Here is a 23,709-nt window from a genome sequence, read left to right as displayed (position 1 = left end):
GAATCGAAAGGAATTATTCATTTATGCGGAATATTAAAGCAATCCTACATACGAGGCGAGCATCTGTTCAAATACACATTGGTTTTACAATTTTTACGGCAATCTTTTGTTGAAGACTTAAACAATTTAAATCTGCAAATAATGACAATGCCAAAACAGCCATATTTTAGGCATTTTCGTTTGCAGTATATCTCTTAGAAGTAAAATAGCACCATTAATTTTGTTAAAATCTGCTTAATGTGAAGATCACAAAACAAGTTTATATAACTTTTAGCATATTTATTTGCAAAATAAATTCTTAAGTGGTATCATCTGTTGCTACATTATTAATATTATATTTCTTATAGTAACTGTTACTGTAGTATATATCCTTACTATGCGATTTTTACAGTTTAGATATATTAATTGTATTAAATTAAATATCTTGACATACGACAGTATTCTGATACACTAATGATTTTCCTTACATATTAAAATGTCAAAATGCAAAGTTCGGACTTAAAAAGGAGCATTCTATGAATATGAGTACTTCTTCTTTCCTTACAATTAAATTCAATGCCAATTGGTTTAAACAATAAAAAAGGTATGTCAAATTTCTCCTTAGAATAATCAATCACTTTGAAGTTAGGTACCGCTAATCTTGCCAGACGACTGTTACATCGTTCAGTTGCTTGACATCATTTATTTCTTTGCACAGGTATACTTGCCAGTACATCTGTGACATTATGCAGTGTTTGTACAGGTATACTGGCCAGTACATAATATGTGGCATCTTGCAATTTTTGCACATGTATACTTGCACGTACATCGTTGGCATCATGCAGTTTGTACACAGGTATATTAGCAAGTCCAACTGTGACATGCAATTTTACACACAAGTACTGGCCAGTCCCTCTGTGATATCATTCAACGTTTACACAAGTGTACTGGTCAATCCCTCTGTGACTTCATGTAGCTTTTACACAAGTGTACTGACCAGTCCCTCTGTGTCATCATGCAGCTTTTACACAGGTGTACTGACCAGTCCCTCTGCGACATCATGCAGATTTTACACAGGTGTACTGACCAGTCCATCTGTGACATCATGCAGCTTTTACACAGGTGTACTGACCAGTCCCTCTGTGACATCATGCAGCTTTTACACAGGTGTACTGATCAGTCCATATGTTACATCATTGAGTTTTTACACAGGTGTACTGGCCAGCCCCTCTGTGACATCATGCAGCTTTTACACACGTGTACTGGCCAGTCCCCCTGTGACATCATGCAGCTTTTACACACGTGTACTGGCCAGTCCCTCTGTGACATCATGCAGCTTTTACACACGTGTACTTACCAGTCCATCTGTTACATCATTCAGTTTTTACACAGGTGTACTTGTCAGCCCCTCTGTGACACATCATGCAGCTTTTACACACGTGTACTGGCCAGTCCCCCTGTGACATCATGCAGCTTTAACACATGTATACTGGCCAGTCCCTCTGTGACATCATGCAGATTTTACACACGTGTACTTACCAGTCCATCTGTGACATCATGCAGCTTTTACACAGGTGTACTGACCAGTCCCCCTGTGACATCATGCAGATTTTACACAAGTGTACTGGCCAGTCCCTCTGTGACATCATGCAGCTTTTACACACGTGTACTTACCAGTCCATCTGTTACATCATTCAGTTTTTACACAGGTGTACTTGCCAGCCCCTCTGTGACATCATGCAGCTTTTACACACGTGTACTGGCCAGTCCCCCTGTGACATCATGCAGCTTTAACACATGTATACTGGCCAGTCCCTCTGTGACATCATGCAGATTTTACACACGTGTACTTACCAGTCCATCTGTGACATCATGCAGCTTTTACACAGGTGTACTGACCAGTCCCTCTGTTACATCATTCAATTTTTACACACACGTGTACTGACCAGTCCATCTGTTACATCATTCAGTTTTTACACGCACGTTTACTGGCCAGCCCCTCTGTGACATCATGTAGCTTTTACACACGTGTACTGGCCAGTCCCTCTGTGACATCATGCAGCTTTTACACACGTGTACTGGCCAGTCCCCCTGTGACATCATGCAGCTTTTACACACGTATACTGGCCAGTCCCTCTGTGACATCGTGCAGATTTTACACACGTGTACTTACCAGTCCATCTGTGACATCATGCAGCTTTTACACAGGTGTACTGACCAGTCCATCTGTTACATCATTCAGTTTTTACACACACGTGTACTGGCCAGCCCCTCTGTGATGTAGCTTTTACACACGTGTACTGGCCAGTCCCCCTGTGACATCATGCAGCTTTTACACACGTGTACTGGTCAGTCCCTCTGTGACATCATGCAGCTTTTACACACGTGTACTGACCAGTCCATCTGTTACATCATTCATATTTTACACAGGTGTACTGGCCAGTCCATATGTGACGTTATTGGCATGCAGTTTGGTTAAAGATATAATTATCCTGATTTATGTACTTATTATCGAATTAACGCAACACTAAAATTTCTTTTAAACAATTGATATCTACTGTTTATGTATCTGCTGTAACTGAATAACATATAATATAGCAGCTCCCTTATATCCGTGTATAATATGTTGTAACTTTGACTGATGTAAATTATGATGTCACATTGACGGTGTATACATGAAATTTATACAAAAAACCTTTGGCATAACATTTTCATACATCAAAAGTGAAATAGCACTTTACTGTAAGCTGATGTTTATATTATGTTTACCTATGTCTGTTCTCTATATATTAGTAATAGCTTTATCGGTGTGTTAGCATTGGTTTATAATGCTTAAACTTAATAACGGCTTTTTTTTATATCATCCGTACTTTTGTGAACAAAAGCAGTTAATAAATATGTCATTGCCCCTATTGATGCTATAAAGTATGATGACAAATTATTTCTGATTGGGTAGATTGTTTATGATATTGTGTTGAACGAAGCTGTCAACCTAATGGAAACCTGTATTCCTATCTAGAAATTACAGCTTAATCGTTAATGTTTCTGTGAACAAAATGTCTGCATGTTTTTCGGGACAAAATATTGTGTGAAACTTATACTACAAAACAAAACTAAAATGTTTTAGTATAATTTAAAAGTTAAACGGACGAGTTGTACAAGCTTATCAAATTAAATTTACTGATGGAAATGAATGACTCTCGTTTAGTATTTTTTTGTCATGGGTAAAGTGGTCTGCCATATTCACATATCAATTGATATAAACGTTGGCCCTTTGCTTTTGACAGTGATTAACTGTTGAAAGCAACCTTACAGACTTGTAAAAACAGAAACAAATTTAAATTATCCCATTCCGGCCATACATTATTACCAATAGGCCGTTTATCATTTGAGCACTGTGTGTTATTTCTATGATTAGTTCTTAAGCAAGAGGGAGCAATATCATTTAGAAATATGTTCACAGGCCTAAAACCCATTTGGTTAATCAAAACGAATCTATCGTTATTTCTAGCGGGCATAAACTAATGCTGTAATAAGACGAGCGATATAAATGTTTCACTCGAGAGTCGTTTGCAAAATATTGTGTTCCTAATTTTGCCATAGTATTAAAGATAAAACATGTTTTGAATCAAGCTTTTTTTAGATAATTACATAAAAGCACAATGTTGATGACTAACGCATGACCAATCCAGTCGGTGCAGATATATTTCGTCCGAGTTAAGGGAACACCAAAAGATATGAAAATCTAGTGATTGGTAGAAGTCTTCTTATACAAATCATCAAGTAGCATTTATTGATCCTCTTAAATCGTTTTTAGATATTGTCCTTACGATTGTGTGGTAAAATATAAAAAGAGACAATCAGTGATTTCACAGGAAAGAAACAGTACTACAGTTTTACAAAGACATACCTCAGTAGCACAGACCGATTACGAAATTTTAAAAGATTGATTGCTAATTATAAAAATAGTTCCTGCGATATCTTTTTTTAAGATGAATGTTTTCACACATGCGTCATTAATAAGACACTTCGACAAGCCAAGAACACACAACACCTTGTAACATTATATTCATTGAAATATAAGCAAAAGACGATTATTACGTCTGATGCCGGCGATGATCGATTATCGAAATTTATAATCTTTAGTAGCTATGTACAGCAAAGGGAAGGTGACGCTTTATAGTGTGAAGGCATGTTCTAGTATTCTATAAAACGGGAAACGTAATTGACAATTACGGCAATTATAAATCAATGGAGTTAACCAATAGAATCATGTGATCTTTAAGATTTTCATGGCAATACTCGGTCGAATGTCTGGAAATAGTTCGGGTTCTAATATTCTAATGTTCTGAACTTTTTTAAACTTCAGTTAAAGTTATTGTTTAAATTCAAACAGTTCATATTAGAGTCTTTATGTGTTATACACATGACTATGATTGCTAAAGTAAGCATTTGTAATGTTGAAATGACTGTGATTAACTGAGTTGGGGTATCATTGTTAAGGTTTATTTGAAGTTGCAAACCAAAAACAAAAGGTTTCCATATACAAGGTAAGAACATTTGATAACAATGTTTTCCGGTTAAGAGCTTTGGACATTTAAAATAGTATGTTTTTTTTTAATAAGATTGTTATTTTTTATTTTGTCAGTGGAAAGTGATCTTCTCATTAAAGATTTTTCAAATATGATTCACCATACATCACACAAAAAGCAAATAAAAACACATATGTATTCATATATGTACAACTAAGTAGATGTATGTCCATGGATACATTTTAAAGTTCATTCACTTGTTCAGTTCGTTTATATAATCAATGATTGAACAAACATGCTTTGTCTGATTTCAATCCCTATGAAACACCGTACTTGCCCCCTAGCACCGGTTTAACGCTATCTTATTTTATTTGTCAAAATATCATGATAATAAGGTAAAGATATACTTTTCATGAATGTAATGTGACTTACACTCGCTGAAATAGGTATATCTATCGCGTATTTTAACTTTGTGTTTTGTTTCTGTTTTTAAGGACGGTCGTTTCTTCCTCTTTTAAATCACAAATGTTTCCGTTTGCTGATGGCATGATGAGTTTTCAGTTTTACTAACTGCTACTTTTGGCCATATATTACAGTTGCCTTTCGGTAATTGGTATTATTGTACGAATTTTATTGCCTTTGTGCACTTAAGCCAAGTTAGGAACTCTGTTTACAAAAGGTCAGACATACGGTGTCATTTTCTGAAGATCTGCAACTAATGACCTTTTTATACGTGTTAAGATAATAAGTATGTGTGTGTAAACGTTTGTACAGGATAATATGATTACTGTATTTTGAAAGTAAGCAAAATATGACGAATTTTATGAATTGTTTTGAAAACAACATTAAAAAAAGGTTATGAGGAGAGTACCTTTCTCCGATTCTTTGCTAAGTTCTAAATGTGTTCTAAGTAAATATTCCGGATGGAGCTTCAAAGATATTTCTGTTCCGTACATTATGTAAATTGGATGACTTCTCCAAAGGATATTGACCCCCCACTTAACTACTTTTTTACCCCAACAGATGTCCATTAATTTTATTATATAATTGTTGCATGAGTTATAGTCTGAGTTTTCTTTGTCCATAAAAATACGTTTTTTATATCAAATGCCATATAAATACTATTCGTAAACATCTGTTATCATTTGATTGGAAATGTCCGTTTTAGTTGTCTTCTCATGTGTAATTTCCGCTCTTATCTAAGGACAATACCTGATTTTATCTCATATAAATTGTCTCTCCAGAACGCTTTATATCATCAATAGCAATATTTATATCTTTATAAGGTCTAACATAATGAAATTGATTCCGATTTAATGAAATACGCTGAACTTTTAAACCTGACCATATTTTCATTTTTTCCACTGGACAAACTGGTATTGCCCGATTAATTTTATTTAATGTTTTTTTGTGTTTCTTTCAGTAATGCCTTGTACGGGCAAGATGCACGAATGTCTTAAAAATGGGTGTAGTTGATATAGCGACGATGTTAAGTGTGAAATGACATTCAGACACAACTGAACCAAAGACAAGTTTTGACTTACCTACCCTTTTTCCAGTACAAATTGGCCCTATAAGTAAAAAGATGCGGGGAGTGTTTTTCACTACCTGTGTTTAGACTGTCCAAGTTAAATCGTTATTTAATGCATAATATTGTTCATAAATACCTGACATTGTATCATCCGTTGTGTTCTCGTCTGTGACTGCTTTAATGTATGTTGCTTGTTTTGTCGCGTTGTCGCCAATAGTTGCGTAACCAGCAATGTGTGTGTCAATAAACCCGTGTGTGTGGCCGGGTTGCATGTTGATTAGATAAACCTGAAGGTTGTGTACAAAGCTAATACTATTCGTTAGTATAGACCAGATAATGGCAGATGGTAATTTTAATGAATACCGCAATTTTCAAAAAAAGTATCCAACTTCTTGTCTTTGCGTCGTAATAGAAAAGGAATAATTGTTTTTTTATTAGAATCGGTCTTATCCGTCGTGTTCTGATGTCAATCGACATATATGACATATCAGAAAATCTTTTACGAAGTTCAATCTTTCTATACAAAAGATTTTCGGATCGCTTTTTTGACAGTCTGGTTTTACATAAAGAGCATTTCATTGATAAACATGAATTAAAGAACGAAAACGAATAATCTGTACGGTGTCTGAATTTCAATCGCATTTTCACGCAGAGAAACCTGCAACATCGAATGTCGCAAATTGATAAATCAAACTAAGTGTGTTGAAATTGTTTATCTTCAGTTATTATCCTCCACCACGTTTGCCTTCGTACTTACCTGCGCAATATATGAGACTAGCTCTGACTTTCACTGCAATATTGAGGGAAGTGCAGTAAAGCAACTCGGGAATTTATGGCGCTTCCTCTAACGCCTATCTAAATTCGATACAAAGCATGATTATTATAGGAGCTGTACCATATGACAGCTACTGGTACGGTCTGAAACTATGGTATACTAGCTGCATAAACTGTAATATTTTAAGCTTGTAATGTTTCTGATGTCTGTTCTCGGTTGATAATTAAACGTCATAGTAGTCATTTGTCAATTTTAGCCATAACAATTGCAAACCAATTTTGATTGAACTAAAGCGAAGATGTATATTTCGCGTGAACAATGCTATCACAAATGAGGCTTCTACATTTGCTGTAAAACTTGTTGACGGATTGGACTACCAAAGCCAGCTGTTAACTTTAACCATCTTCATGGTGGAAAGTAGTATTCCGTTCTTGAAAATGCAACCTAACCATTATTTATTTCAGAGAACCGTCTGCATCAATCTTTGACTAAATTGCATGTACTACATTACTATTGAAATTGAAAAGAAAGGAAATGATAAGAGTTAATTTAATTCACCTAACACTTTTCCTATTTCTAAGGTCTAAAACAAAAGAAAACAATGCCATGATGTAAAATATTTGCTTGCAATGACAAGAGGAGCAATTTTCGTTTACTCGACAGTCGTTTACGATACATAATGTTCTTCATTTATACTAAGATAAAACATAGTTTAATTCAAACACGTCTTAGCAGGTAACGCAGCATGCATATTGACGACTACCACATGACACACCAATGAATGGTAGTTGTAATACAACGTTTTTCTATTTACCCTGGCTGAGTGTTTTCTATGCAAGTGATGTTAGTCTTAATACATTATAATTTCTCCTGCCTTGTGTCTGATAAACAAAATACTGACTTCTAAAGGAGCAAGTTTGCGTCCAGTGTAATAGAGGAACTCACTAACGTGTATAAAATTATGTCGGTACGACCAGCGCATAAAAGTATCTCATAACAAATAAGATACATGTGATAAGTCATAAATAACAATTATAAAACAGTTGTCAGTGTTCCATCACAAAACATTTCTTTGATATTACACAGACGTGCCCAGTAGCACAAACCGAATGGACACAGATTTGCTCCATCTACAGATCATGGCATCATTCGCTTTTAATGGCAAATATTGATTGCTTTTGATAAGAACTAGTTTCTGCATTATCGATTTGTACAGAAATGAAAGATTTCTTGCATATTTAATGCTTTAACACGCATGTGACATTTATGAGACTTTTCGTCAAGTCTAGAACACATTATATTTCGCGACAGTATACTCATATTAATATAATCATACCGTGTGGGAAAGGGCACATGTGGTTCTATTTCGTGAGGTTGTAATGCTTGCTGACCTCATATTAGTGTGGTATTATCTTGTGTGTGAAAAACGAACATGTAAACGTCTACCGAAAGTAATATAACATACAAGTAAGTGTGTTCTTCAAAGATTGCAACTTTTGTCGTTTATATTCAGTTGAAACCAAGAAAAAATATCATGCATCTGCCATGCATTTTACATTATAATAATTTGCATGCAAATACTGTTTGACGATGCTTAAATTGAATATCGAATGAATACGCAATGAATGGATATTAAGGAAGCAGCTGCTAATTTGCGAGTTGGATTCCTAATGGTTCCTGAATAACGGTTCGCGTTTAAGAAAAAATATCGTTATAGTTCTGACAACAACTTCTTTGAAAGTAATGGAGTGTTGTATTCTTTAAACGTTTGAAATAAATACGTAGATAAAATTGTAAGAGGGATTCTCAGGAAGAGCATACTATTTCCATTGTAAGAAACAGCAGACGAGGTGGGAACGAGGCTGGCCATTGACGGCATGGTATATAAAACAACTTATATGCTCCTAGCCCCGGCTTAAGCTATATTTTTTTATGTGTTTTCTTCCTTCAAAATTATATATAAGGTGAAGGTATAGAAGTATATGTGACAACAGTTAAACTAATTTGTGTGTCATTGTGTCACGTTATCGTTATCTATTCAGGTATTTAGAAGGTGTGTAAGCGGTCGGGTAGCTTAGTTGGAAGAGCACTCGCCCTATTATTGAGTGCTCAAAACACAGGGCTGTGGGCAGTGATATTTGCTAAAACTATTTTTGAGTTCTTGTCAGTGCTTTCTCTGACCACATGTCGTAAATATAAAGAATCCAACACGTTTGGTTATGGAGTCTTAGAAACGGTGTGAGAAATTGAAACTGTATGTGTCGTGCAGACATGGAGTTTTCTCTGGAAACATATGTCTTATTTTATTTGCTATTTACGTTTTTTTGTAATGTATATTAGCTCAAAGTTTATGAAACGGGTCAAATACACCTCAATGTGTATCTGTTACACATTTTAGTATGATCAATAACAGTTCTCATACATTGATAAACAGCGTTTTATCCACACAAACCTAGTTCTTTTATTGTCATCTGACAAAAATCGCTATTTTTTTATCTTTTTTGGATACATCTTTTCAGTCTATTCTACATACGAAAGGACGCCTAAATGTATTGCTTTTAGCGAGGGCTTTAGAAAATGCTATTACCGATTTGATATATAATAGCAATCACGAGGGTTGCGGATGACTTGAATGTTATGAACCCCATTTTCAAGGACAACGTCCCATAAACAGTGTGAGGTATCAGTGAAGAAGGCTTCAAATTATCCGCACGTAGTTAAGGAAACGGTTACGCCAATTCTACTTATCACTTTTCCGATAAGTGGAGTTTATATGTTATCCAAAAAACACACACTTAAACGTGTTAACCTTACGTGGCTTTGCCGTTGTTGAATTACGTTGCCGTTGTTTGTGCACGTAAACTCGTTTAAACCCCCAGTGTGTTAACATTTTACTGACCGTTCCAACGCGGCCCTTAACAATCCTTGATAAACATACCTAGTTTTTTTTATATATTATACATGCATATGCACTGTATTGTTTGTAGAGTTTTGTGCTGTTGTTCCATGTTTCTTGTTTGTTATTTTTTTGTGTTCTATGTCTTTGGCTTTTACCCTGTGCCATTAAACGGGGTTTATGTTTAAACTTATGGCTACTGAGCTTGTTTCTGTAGTTTTTTTACATAAATATTTACATAAATTAATCACTACTTTTTCCGTTATACATAATGCAACAATTGCCTTTGACACCCTCTAGTGCAGTATAAGATTATCCTTCTTGGTGGCTTTCCAATAAACGCTATCCGCCTTGATTGGATTCTGATATTTATGATATAATATAGCATCAAAGACTATAAATCCTGACATGGTTATTACTAGTTATTAGAGATCTTTTAGTGTTCTTGTGTCTGTTCATTTTGGATCATTGATAATGGAAAAAAGCGATTATTGAAAGATATAATGTTTCACGCAAATCATGTAAGATATTCTTTATGTATTCATTTTTTTTTATCTTTTTTAGTAATGTTATAGCGAACCAGGATCGTAAGTTGTTCAGATGAAATAGCTTTTGGAATTAAGAATTGCGCGATCAAAAAGATAAAAGTAAAACAGAAATGTGTTTTAATCATTAAAGAATGAACATTACGGTAACACTTTTGATAATAAAAACACAATGATTAAAATGGTGAGCAAACACATTGCATACACATTTTTACAAATTGGCATTACAATGGAAACAACTGTTCATAGATATTAACTTTGACTTGTTAAAGAGTTATAGGTTTAAGGCTTAGTGGACCAATAACATTACAGAGAATAAACGCAGCTATCATTCAACAGCAACCAACAAAAACAGCAACAACAGTGTTTGCATAGACAACTATAAATTGCAAAAACAGACTTTGACTCCAGTCAATCATGGTCGCATGCGGGTTTCGAAAACAATCACACATTAAAAATTAAAATGAAAGATCGTATAACTCGTATAAAACGTTGATATGTTAATAATGAAAAAATAACAGAGTTTATTTACATAATAATGATACGATATAAAATCGAATATGCTGACTAGTCGTCTGCTTGTTAAGCCAGTGTTTCAACTGTTTTGTTGAAATCAAATGATTGTTGTGATCCCTCAGTATTGACTCATTTAGAACGTACTGTAGATAATAAAATGGCATTACCAAGGACAAATACACTGGTCATTTACAATGCAAAGCAACACAAAATAATGTGTATTTACATGATAAAAGATAGGAGACATAATGACATCAAAGGAGATAAGCAGATAAACGGAATCTAAAACAAATTCGTAGATCTTCAACGGGTCTAGAACAAAGGGTTTATGATGTCAAATGACATTTAAAGTGTTTAATTCTTAACTATGTATAGGCTAGTAAATATACCACTTCTTCTTTATTCCACTGTTATGGTATATCTTTAGTATGTATTTTGATATTGGAGATACTATGCTCGTCAGAGCGTCGAAAATAACAACATTCTAATGAATCTTTTTATGCATACTACTCGTGACATAAGGCACATGGTTAAATAAAGCCTCCCATGGTCTTGATGATCCTGTAAGAGTCGTGCACAAACACTAACCACGTCAAAGCTCGAAAACTTATCCAAATGAAACATTATACACGTGCCACCACTGATAATACGCAAAACGTCTAGGAAGATCCATTTCTCTGGCTTAACATTCACTATTGTCATGTTTTGTCCGTTAATTAAGCGATGAAGTCGTGCAAAGATTTTGGTAAAATTTCAAATGCTGTTCAAGATATGTTACCTTAAACGTTTTAGTCGTCATCATTGATTGCATGGAATACAAGGGTAATGCGTACACAGAATACACTTCGTTGCGATATTTGCCTAGACCATTATTTCGAGTGTGTGTGTCTCGATAGATAAGTTATCGCCATCAACATATTCATCAAAGTCGTTTATAATACTATTTACTTTAATTGCAATAAAATTAAGCGCCAGCGCGTTTTTAGTTGCGTGGAGAATAGCAATCATAAGTGATATGAATATCTCTACTATAAAACACGTTGGACAAAATGAACATTTCTGAGTTTTCAGACTGTTCAAGCTGTTTGATATATGAAACTGTCTTCATAATGGAAGCTTGTATTCGTGCTTAAAAAATCCTATTAAGCATTATATTTTCTGTCTACGAAACGTCTGTATTAATTACGGAAACAATAATATATTAACGTCAAATTTCAATAATACTATAAAGGAAACCTAAGGGATCAACAGACCGTAAATTAAGTGTTAATATAACGACATGTCCAATCCACAATTTTACAACATGAGGATTAATGAATTACTACAGCAAACGCTTTCTTTGAGACATACTGGCTAAGGTCACAAATCCGAGCACTTTTTGAGGTTTTCCACAATTATCTTGAAGAATTTTTTTGTAGTAAGTTAAAATTTCGTATGAAACATCTTTGGTTAATGTGACATCTGTAAAAGTACAGATTTATTATCTCATTAATTATATGTCGAAAATCGTTCATATTATGGACAGTAAATCACCCTTAAATTAAGGCTATGGAGGGCACAAATACCGAACACTTGCAAAGCGAAAATACATGGTCATACAATTATAATTAATAAGTGTGCTATATTATATAAACACTTAGCTGCAAAGTTATTTATTGTTTCCGATGTTTTTTTTCAAAACATGCAATTCAACTGTAAAGCGTGATTTTTATTTATAAATATCTTGAATGTAGGTCAACATAACTGCAAAACTTAAAGATGCGCGTGCACCCTCTGACGTCATTTCCCCCCGTGTGCTACATTTTGATCTTTAAGAGTATAAATATTGAATGGCATTTTTTAGAAAAATACTTAACAAAACAAGATGAAACTTCGCAAGTGTGACCAAGGCAAGCCTCTGTATTGATCTAGGTATTGAATAATCGATCACGGTAAACAAACGCGTGTTTTAGCCGGTGTTCGGTATTTGTGCCCTGTTCGGTAATGTACCGTCAACCAGTACAGGTATTCACATTTGTTTCATTATTTTGTAATTATTTTTTTGTAATTTTTTTCTTGATTGCCTTTTCATATTCAATTTGTATTCGTATTTGCTTGTGTATTTTAAAATTTCAAAGAAAAAAGTAATGTTTCCTTAGCAAGATAACATAATTATTTCTGCCATATTTACTACCTACGTGGATTCGTAACAAGATGGGATTATCCAAGATTGGAGATAATTCTTTAGATTAGTTCAAAGGCATTCACAGAATGTAAAGAAGGAAATCCGAGCGTGTTTGTTATCGGTATTTACATATTTCTTATTACTTGGACTAGACAATACTTCAGGTACTCAGTATACTATCATGTACTTTATTTAAACAGTGCTTGAAATATAAGTTGAAAGGAGCACATTGATAATCATCCCCTCTATGACTTATCTCGACAAAAGAGTGAAATAGGATGCTTTTTGTTTTGATTTTAACAGTAATATATCCAATCCAGGATAAGCATAAACCTTTAATGAAAAAGTTGTACTGCTTGTTCTATCAGATTGAAATATATCTTCTGTCGGATAGAACATACCTGATAGCGGTCCCTCACCGTTTACTTTGTGTGGTTTATGTTCTTGTAACTGGGGGAAATCTCAATGAATTCCGGTAAGCGTGCATTGACAGTTTCGGTTCCTATGCTTTTCTAAAAAGCAATATCTCTTACACAACTAGCATTAAAAAGGACTGCTAATACAATTGCAAAAAAAGCTATTTGATTTCGTTGTGTACAAAACATTGAATTTACTTGCTGACGTATCACATCGCTTACGACAGGGGTATCTTTTACAGTTTGTGTGTATCTTTCCAATTCGAAATTTATTGAATAAATACATAAATACCAGTAAATTTAAAAAAAATAGCGTCGGTATATATATTTGTACTAATCACCTGGCTGTCACAAGCTAAATAAACACACTATAAACTGGGAAACCTTTATGTGCCTTTTTTAAACGAGTAAACTCAGCAGAAACATCAGCATAATATTCTGTTCATCATGTTTATTGATGTATTATCGGTCTGATATAAATTAGTATTGACAATTCTAGGCTTAATTTTAGGAAATAGATATTTTCTGATTGTTGCACTATCTGTTGTCTAGTCCCTTCAAAGTATGAAAATAACGGAATTTAAACAGTGCTCTTTTTGCGAAAAACACCCGGCAGAGAAACAAAAACAGAAATATAATTTTACATAATTGATGGAATTGATACGACCTGATTTTCTTGCAAAGTAGTCTTAAGTGTATTCAAATTAAATATTGGTAATTGCACTGCCCTAGATGTATGTGCAAGTCCCATTTTTAGAAAACTTTGGACAAAAAATGATTGTACGTAAAAAAAGAGATTTGATGAAATACAACTGTTTACTACACTTTATAAAATTGAGAATTTAGAAGTGTTCACTAGTGTATAGTATGGAACATTTTAAAATCGTTTGCTTTGTTCTTGATGTGGCATATAGTTGTTCTTTTCAGGGTCCCTATAAAATGAAGCTTTTTTGCACAACGAGTTGTGTAAGTTTATGGTCCGCGAAGTAAACACAATGCAATTAATTTTTCGATTTTCAAGCATTGATTCTTGTACTCGTAGTAACTGTTAGTAACCAAACAAAACACAAACTTTCTACGCGTATGTATGGTTGCCTTCCATCGCATATATATTGCCAGTGCCTTAAGCCATTACATTGTTGATGGTTTACAAGCTAATATTATAGCATTATAGGTTAACATGCAAAGCATGCTATTCCACAATTTGTATCAAATAATTTGTGTTATATTGAGTATAACCTTGAGCAAATATTTTAAATACTCACTGTCTTAACTACAATCCGTTTTCTTGGACGATGTATTGGGATTCGCGTTTTATCTTAGACGTATGACATATTGTATGCAATAACCTTTAAAATAAAACGCACCTATTTCCTTGTGTTTTTCCAAAGACATCAGTGTCCAAAATATTTCAGTGAAATTGATCAAAACAAAATAACTATAATGCATTTTCATTTGGGCAGTAAATTAAGTCTAAAATGTTTTAAAAATACGAGCAATATAAAAATGATTGTTTATTTGAAAGGCTTTTGCAATAAGGTTTGATGTTTTATGGCCAATTATATCAAAGATATAAAGTCACATTAAATAACATTAATTCTGACATTTCAACGAAGCTTTATTGAGTTTCCTATGCTCGTTGAATCGCTAAATAACATTGGCAGTGTTGAGCTTACCAATGCTTTAGTTGAGCTACTCTGTGCTCCCGAAGCACATCCTTTCAGAATGTTGTCATACTCATCTGTAACCAATTGTTAAGTTGTCCGCAGGTCATATTTTGGTCTGTTTGAACATTAAATTCGATTAAATTTGGTTAATTGTTCATCATTGCAAACATATTGACCAATCATCGACTGACGTTGACCAAACCAACGATCTAACCACTTTATACAGTTGGCTGTTTGTAAATGTGTTGATCCACTACCTAACTGTGCGAGTAATGTACAGGGCGATAGTTTATCTGGTAAACTGTTTGACTCATACATTATGCCAACATTGCAGATGATGGACAAGGCGATAGCTGTTACCTGCTTCTCTATGGCCGTGATCATAGTTGGGCTCAACGGCTTGGTCATAATAACCCTCAGCCGACAGAAGGAAAATAATCGCTTACACTTTTTCATACGTCATCTTGCCATTGCAGGTAGAACTTATTAACATCATTTAAATTATTATCTTAAACTTTTCATAAACCTGTTACAAAATGACATCAAGCACATTAAATTGTACTATTAACAGCAAAATATAACCGGCGGAGTAGATATACATTGTATTGCATTAAATATAATGATAAATGAATCAATAGTAGTATAAAATAAACTGCAGAACCCTTTAATTAAACATAAGAGTTTGCCTTCTTCTTTCAACATGATCAGTATTCAAACCAGTATATACAACATACAAAAAACTAAAGGGGTTTGACACAAGTTGATACAAATTATATACTGTCTTCCCCATGCACACCCTTATTACGGCTACGTATACCATGCAATTATTTTGAGTTTCAATATAAATATACTTGCTAAAAGCAAAAGATATTATTCTTATACATTATAATTATATAACATTATTGTTGGACTTGTTGATAAGCATTTTGGCAGTAAGTAATATTAATTTATCAATGTTTAATATGCCATATCAATAAGACACAGTCGTTTGTCAGACATAAACGGTACTGCAAATAGCAAAAAACCTTTAATAAAATGTCTGCTATGTTTTGTTTTGTTTAGAATGTCATACCTCTGACTTGGGTCGTGCTTGAAGAATTGCCGGTGACATGATCAAACGATTGCTCAAGTAGTTATGTAGAGAATTTCAATTTGATTTTATATAAGCATCACCAGTTTTTATTCACAATTATTTTCTTTAGCAAATGCATTTTGTTGGAGCCTTTTAGCAGATACACAAAAGTGCTTATGGCTTAATATTTTTATAATCATTCAATATGTCTTTGAACATCTATTTTTTTAACACGTAAACAACTTTTTGATGAATGACTGATAAACAATCAGCGCACATTTTCAGTTTGACAGAAACATAATCAAGGAAATATACTTTTGTGAAATAAAATCCTGCTGTAACTTACGCAACATTATCAAATTAATAATGTTTGCTTTTGATAACAGCTTAATAATTATTATTTTTATGCTCTTTATCACTATTCTGTCTGCCAAGATTTCAGTCAGAGTTTGGCTTCCGAATGTATCATCTGATGCATAAAAAGAATAATAGTTTTAAACTCACTGGTGACATATAACACAAACCATAGATTGAAATAATTTATCGCAAGTTTAGAAAACCTAACCATTTATCACGTATATTTTTGGTAAGGCACTATCAACACGTATTTTCAGAAATCGTTTGGCGGTTCAATCATTCAGTGTGATACTGTCACTTAGTGAGCGTAAAGATCAAGAGTTCGCTGAGAAAAGAGTTCAATCACATGAAGGGAAAACTACCGTTTCGTACCACCCAGATAGTTTAAATTCTTTGGCCAATCGTACCAATGTTATCGGGTCTTTAAATGCACTGATGGATATTATCCCATTCTGGGTGTTTAATGTGTTTTCCTAACGAAAAGCTACAAGATCCAATTCTACAAAAGCACATAATAGGTTGAGGATATTAAACTGAATATATATTATAAATATTGGTCATACAAACAACGCTTTTCAAGTGCATTAGGTACATCCCAATGCAGAAATCAGAAGGACTTTCGTCACACGATTTCGGAGTGGTATATAGCACCGACTTATCACAGTGATGGTGATGATGATGATGATGATGATGATGATGATGATGATGATGACGTTCACATTCCAAACTAAACGATTTTTGATGTTTGACCCTATACAATATAAACGAACCTTTCTAAGATATAATGATCATAACGTACAAACAAAACTAAGGGTCATACCTTGGGCATTTCTTAAACTCTGAATGTATTCTCCACACCATGGAAATAATTAATGAATCTCCAGGCAACATGGCGAGGTTCACTTTGCAGTACTTTCTAAAGTTTGTTTAACACTAAATTTCGTTGATAAATTTTATGTGTTTATTATATTCATGAGGTAATTCTTGCAAGTAAGGTTTATGATACAATTTAATTTTGTATATGTGGAAAAAGTGACAATTCAAGAAATGTGAATGTTCCAAAAATGTGTACAGATCATTTATTTTCTTTATTATGTTTATTTGTTCTTTTACATAATTGCACTCACCTCTTAAATTGTTGAATGTTATTGATCAATTTAGCAATGGCTCTAATGGCTGTATAAAAAGTATGGTTTAATTCGTTAAATATGTTTTTATTTTTAAAAATAAAACTTTTACTGCGACTTTTTAAATCAGTTTAACTGATAAAGACAAATAAAACCCATGCTCGAAGTAGCATGGGAATTGTAATGTAGTTTAATGACGTTCTTTTTGCTCATGCTCTCTTGGTGGTCCCAATGCCCGGGGTTATAAAATAACTTTTCGTTTTAACATAGAGGTAGTCGAAAAGTTTTAATAATGAATATTTGCACATATTATTTTCATTCCTAAATTTTGGCATAGTTTTAATGAACTGCCTTTAAAAAAAATGTTGACAAATATTGGTTGTTTTTATTGTTGTATTTTCTGTTGGATTTGTTGCTGTTGCTGTTAAATTTGATATTGCGTCTTTTGTTTTTGTTTTAGACTTACTTGTTGGGTTAATTGCTGTTACTGGCGATGCAGTAAATATTGGCATTCTGCACGCGGAATGGCTGGCCGGCGACGTCATGTGCCGCTTGCATCGGTATGCTTGCTACGTCATTCTTATTGTCTCCAACAATCTGCTCATTGGGATGAGTTTTGATCGCTTCCTTGCTGTGAAGTATCCGTTAAGAAAGATCACGGGAGGTATTATCTTTTAATGTATTGTTTAATTTACAACGTCTGGTTGGAACACTATGTATTTTTGTATATTTAAATAATATTAGTGTATTGACATTTTGCTGTTTCTTTATTTCGTTCAGTCCTGAGAAATGTTGTTCTAGTAATGAAACTACGAATTTGTAACTCTTGATGAAATCTGCGCTATATAAGTTTACGGAATTTTCTTTTTACCGAAAGTTAATTTATTGTTTCCATTTTTAGCTCGAGTGGCCAAAGGCCAGAAGAGCTTATGTGATGGTAATGTGTACGTAGTATGTGCGTCCGTGCGTACGTGCGTTCGTGCGTCTGTAAACACTTGCTTGTGAACACGATACAGTCTTCAGTTTTGATTGTATCTCGATGAAACATTTACAGTATTTAGATATCCATTAGAGCTCGGTTCCTTTCGAAGACCAGACAGATCCGCCCATGCATGCCCAGATTAAGGGTCTTGAAAGTATAAAAAAATCCGTGCGTCTGTAAACAATTGCTTGTGAACACGATATAGTCTTCAGTTTTAATTGTATCTCGATGAAACTTGTACAGTTTCTAGATATCAATTAGAGCTCCGTTCCTTTTGAAAACCAGCCAGATCCGCCCATGCATGCCTAGATTATGGGTCTTTAAAGTATAAACAAATGCTATTTTTAGCTAAGTCTATTTTAAGTCAAGTCTACATGAGCGTAGTCTATTTTTAGCCAAGTTTACATGTAAAGTCACAATTGCTTGTGAATGTTTGTTCAAATTATGCCCTTGGGGTCATTACTGGCCACGCCCCGGGTTCACAGGTTTGGTATACTTAAATTGAGAAATGTTAAAAATCTTTTTGTCTGAAACAGTTATGCAGATCCTTGCTATTTTGAACAAGGCATAATTTATTGGTCCACTACCATGCTTGTTCAAATTATCCCCCTTGGGTCAAAACTGGCACTGCCCTGGGGGTCACAAGTTTCCTAGAGACTTATTTAAAAAATATTTTCAAAATCATCTTGTTTCAAAACACAAGGCCCATACCTTTGATATTTGTTGTGGAGCATCATATGATGACCGTCTAGCAAAACATTTGAAATTATGCCCCTTGGGCAAAAGCTGGTCCCACCCCTTTTGACTTACTTTTTAATTTTTAAAGCTACAGCAATGAAATTTTGACCATGTGTACAGTTTTGCAAAAAGCATCAATGTTGTCCTCAGATGTCCTTGGCTTTGACCTTTTGATCAACTTTTATTATTTTTAAAGCTACAGAAATGAAATTTTGAGCATGAGTACAGTTTAGAAAGCAAATAATTTTTACCCTCAGATTACCTTTACTTGGCACATATTAAAATAGTTCATGCAACTAATATTCTTACAACACTTTCTGTCCTCAGATGTTGAACGTGCAGCGTTTTCAGCTGACCCAAACACAAAAAGTGAACTATATATTTGTTGCCTATTACTCATACGTACATGTTCTGGATTGAAAATGACCACAAGAGCCATGCCAGTAGAGCATAGGCCCTCTTGGGTCTCCTGTTATCTGATTGCAACTGTTTCTGTCGGAATACTTGTATCATGTGGCTCTTGCATTTCGTAAATCTCTAGCAATAGTCGTTTCAAACATGATTTTTTGTCACATCTAACTTGCAGGTTATATGCCATACAGAACAATTATCATAGGTTGCTGGGTTATCGGATTAGCCTTACCTTCATGGTTAATACCATTCTTTGGGACAGAGTATAATAAAAAGTACTCGAAAATGTTTTGCGAAGTTAACTTAAAAACAGACGGTCAATGGCAGGTAAGATATCTTTCAATTTTGATTGATTCTAAAAGCTCCAATAATTTTACGTCGGCATACTCATCGTTTGTTTGTCCAAATTTACAAACATGCTTAAAATACCGTATCATTCAATATAAACGATGAAATGTACATTATGATAAAGTGTACTCAATGTGCAGCATGCATTTCAATTCCATATTCAGGCGTATGTTTGGAGCACACTTACTGGGGTTTTCTTTCTCCCTCTTGTTGCTATTTCCTTCTGCTACATTGGCATCTCCATTGTCATCTGGCAGCACTGGAAGGATGGACAGAGGCTAACAGAAGTAAAGGACAAGTCTCAAACACAAGGTTTCTATTTGTATAAAATGATAATGTTATGCTGTGTTTTTTAAAAGTACTCTTTCATAATCATATTTCTGTAATAGTTCTACTAAAAAGAACCTTCAATTAAAGTACCAAGCATCAAGTACCATGGTTTCTTAATACGGCTGAAATAGTGTACAAGTAAGCAATAGTATTTATGTTTACAGGGATGTTACAGAGTGCACGACCGAAAATGTCAGGGTTGCTTCCAAAAGCCAAAGTAAAGTCTATAAAAATGACCCTAATCGTTTGCTTTGGTGAGTATATTTCAATCAAACTAAACTTTCAAAAAGGCTGTCGTAGGATGTTTTCTCCCCGATCGGGTTGAAATTGGAAATGATCAATTGACCTATTTAACACTAAAACGAAATTAAAAGGGACGTAACTGAACCGGAACGAGCTAAAAATGTGCACATCTTTTCTAGTAAATAAAGCGTTACATAAGGTTTCAATGAATTCAAACCGGCTGATAAGTAGCCCCTGCGAGAATGAACATATATCACACCATATAAAAATTAATAGGGCCATAACTCAAAAAGCAACGAGCCGGAGCGCGCTGATTCTAGGCGAATATTTTCTTCATACTGAAGCTTCCCATATATTGCCCTCAAATAAAAGCCGGTGGATGATGAGAAAAAAACAACCCCAAACACGAAAAGTGGGACGGACGGACGGACGGAATGACATAAAGACAGACGGAAGGACAAACGGACGAAGAAGGTACTTTATGCTCGCCCGATTTATTCACTTAATACACTTAATCAGCATCAATAAGTTTGATACTTGAACTACTTCAATGTTGAATTAATCGTGCTGCATGTTATTTTATATTGAAGCTATACTTTCTGAAGATAAACACAAATATTAAAAAAGAGTAAGTTCAAGTGATCTGGTAACTTTGTTTTCAAATTCATTTCAGTATTCTTTGTTTGTTGGCTACCAGCGACAGTGATCTATCTACTTGACGTCCATCGAATAAACACACTAGACGCCACGGTTAAACGAATGTTACAGAGGCTGTATCCACTCAACAGTCTTGGTAACCCTCTCATCTTCATCATGTTCAATACGAAACTATTCACGTGGCGTAAAAACAACTCTCACGCGCGAGATTACGACAGCATGGCCACAGAGATGACGACAACCTGAGTTAGCGGAGATATTGCGTTGCATATTGACGTCATATAGGCGTCTGAGATACGCAGTTGTGTAATTTATTGAAAACACAACACCATAATAGGAGCATTCATTTGCCGGGTTAGTTTGTTAGAAATATTTCGCTTAGTTCCAAGATTATGTTTATAAAATGTGTCTTGAAAATCGGTCTGTAGAGCATAATGCTTATTTATTCACATATTTTCTGCGCATACATGTACATATGTTCGAAAGAGTTTAAATGTCTTATTTATTCCATGGAACTGATTTAGAACGTAAACAGGTAGTTGTGCATGCTGCACTATTACACGAATGCGAAACAGTGGCTCCAGCTCTATTAGTAGTTGTATATAAACAAAGCATATTTATATGGCACTGCATTCTCCGATTTCTCAAATAAACCCTCATAATTGTGATATTAGATAGAATAACGAGTCATTCTTACGTTTTATGATCATTTCCGTTCTTTTGCTCTAGCTCGGAAGTGTCATTGGCTCTTTTTTATATACAGCTCCTAAAAGAGCTGGAGCCACTGTTTCGCACTCGTGTATTAATTAGTGAATTGTTTATATCATGTTAAGGAGATGTCTTGTCTGTTATTTATTTTGCATATTAAAAGGAATTTATATTTAACCTTTGTTTTATCAATATGTATATTTGAGTACGGAATTGAGGTTACACAGAAGGGAAAGTGGTAGTATATAGTACATCGATAGTAGATATAGCTATAAAGAGATGTAAATTACAATTGAGTGTTTATTTTAAAGCAGTACATACGTCATTTCGACAGGCAATGAGAAAGTGACCATAGCGGGCCTTAGCCAAAGACATCTTGAGTAAGAGGCGGACGCATTTACCTCTACAATTCCTCAACATTTCAGCATTAATACTACACAAAGAGCTTATGACACCATAATATAGTTGGAAATCTAAAACAAGTTGTTCAAACGTTTATTTTTTTCATCATATTTGTATATTTCTTCGGAAATTCGTTACAATTTTGATGACAGTCATCTGTCAAAAGCTGGTCGAGTGAAATTTTGGCCATAAAATTTGCCTTAAAACCAAAAGTCAAGAACCTGTAAAGGTAGGTAAGAAGTAAGTGTTTATAGTTTTTATCAATACTAAAACGTAGATGTTGGAACAATAACATACAAAATATTCATTGTTTGATTTTTTTATAAATATTGACACATACTTTTTATTTCCAATCGTTTAGGTAAACATTTAATTATTTAAGCAGGACGTCAATGAATTTTATAAGGTTAGACTGTAATATACATTTTTTAAGATTAGATTAAGTGTGGCGTTTGTGTCCGCATATATAACGCTATCATATAAAGTCATAAACCACAACATGAAACAAGCAATAACGTTTTTGTGATTGAATACAACTGAGTCGAACTAAACGGACTCCAACCGATCAAGCTGCAGGAAATTCATCAATTTTGTCATCACCATCAGTATTGTTTTAACAGTCGAGGACATGCCCGGTAAAAATGTTACCAAGGGAAACTCATACAAAACAACACATCCACATAAAACACCGATAACAGATATGGTCTGCAACTAAATACATAATTACAGTGACAACCAACACTGTTTATCAATAAATTTAAAGTTACAGTCAAAGCTACGGCCTTGGAATAGTTTATTTAGTGAAACCCGCGTTGGTGATGAAACCAATATTCCAGTACAGAGACTAATCCAAACGATCATTAATGTACATACTCAATTGGAACTATAATTGTTAAATGTTAAAATAACTCCCGTTTTATTTCCAAAAAAACGACTTAACAAAAGTAAGTCTAGGGTTGTGATTTGAATCAATTTCTCCTCAATTCTGCAATGCCTTCAAAAGACTACATATTTTAAATATGTCATCATATTGTAGTTTTTTGTCTTATAAAAAAGGTAGTCTAAATGTGGAGATCAATGTCCTCCAAGGAGGACAACATTACACTTGTTTGCAAATATATTATGATTGTTTAAAGTTAGTTGATTGAAATGAATAAACTGAATAAGTAGGTCGAAAGGTTTTTAAAACAATCTTAAACATACTGCAATTTTCATCAAGAAGTTTCTACAAACCTAAGAACTTTAAACTTGCATTGATGGAAATAATAAAAAAAGTCTAGAACGTTCAGAAACAAATCTTGATAAAAACATTC

General features: G+C 34.2%; 1 protein-coding gene across 3 annotated transcripts in view; it reads left to right on the top strand.

Moving 5' to 3' along the window:
* Positions 1 to 22,200, top strand: part of LOC128232280 (cardioacceleratory peptide receptor-like) — a 32,083-nt gene extending 9,883 nt beyond the window's left edge. Inside the window, exons 1-7 of one of the 3 annotated variants that reach the window (XM_052945756.1) lie at positions 13,049 to 13,102; positions 15,356 to 15,497; positions 18,038 to 18,241; positions 19,884 to 20,035; positions 20,221 to 20,368; positions 20,551 to 20,640; positions 21,303 to 22,200. In XM_052945756.1, coding sequence (XP_052801716.1) covers positions 15,356 to 15,497; positions 18,038 to 18,241; positions 19,884 to 20,035; positions 20,221 to 20,368; positions 20,551 to 20,640; positions 21,303 to 21,532 — 966 coding nt within the window. In that variant the 5' untranslated portion in view covers positions 13,049 to 13,102 and the 3' untranslated portion in view covers positions 21,533 to 22,200. Of the gene's footprint in view, positions 1 to 13,048; positions 13,103 to 15,355; positions 15,498 to 18,037; positions 18,242 to 19,883; positions 20,036 to 20,220; positions 20,369 to 20,550; positions 20,641 to 21,302 lie in introns of those variants that run through there. The other 2 variants (XM_052945755.1, XM_052945754.1) reach the window with 2 other exon arrangements.
* Positions 22,201 to 23,709: the final 1,509 nt, after the last annotated feature.

Source organism: Mya arenaria, chromosome 4 (assembly GCF_026914265.1).
Source record: "Mya arenaria isolate MELC-2E11 chromosome 4, ASM2691426v1".
Taxonomy (NCBI): domain Eukaryota; kingdom Metazoa; phylum Mollusca; class Bivalvia; order Myida; family Myidae; genus Mya; species Mya arenaria.
Note: the sequence above shows the minus strand (reverse complement) of the source record. Positions and strands in the feature narration are given on the sequence as shown.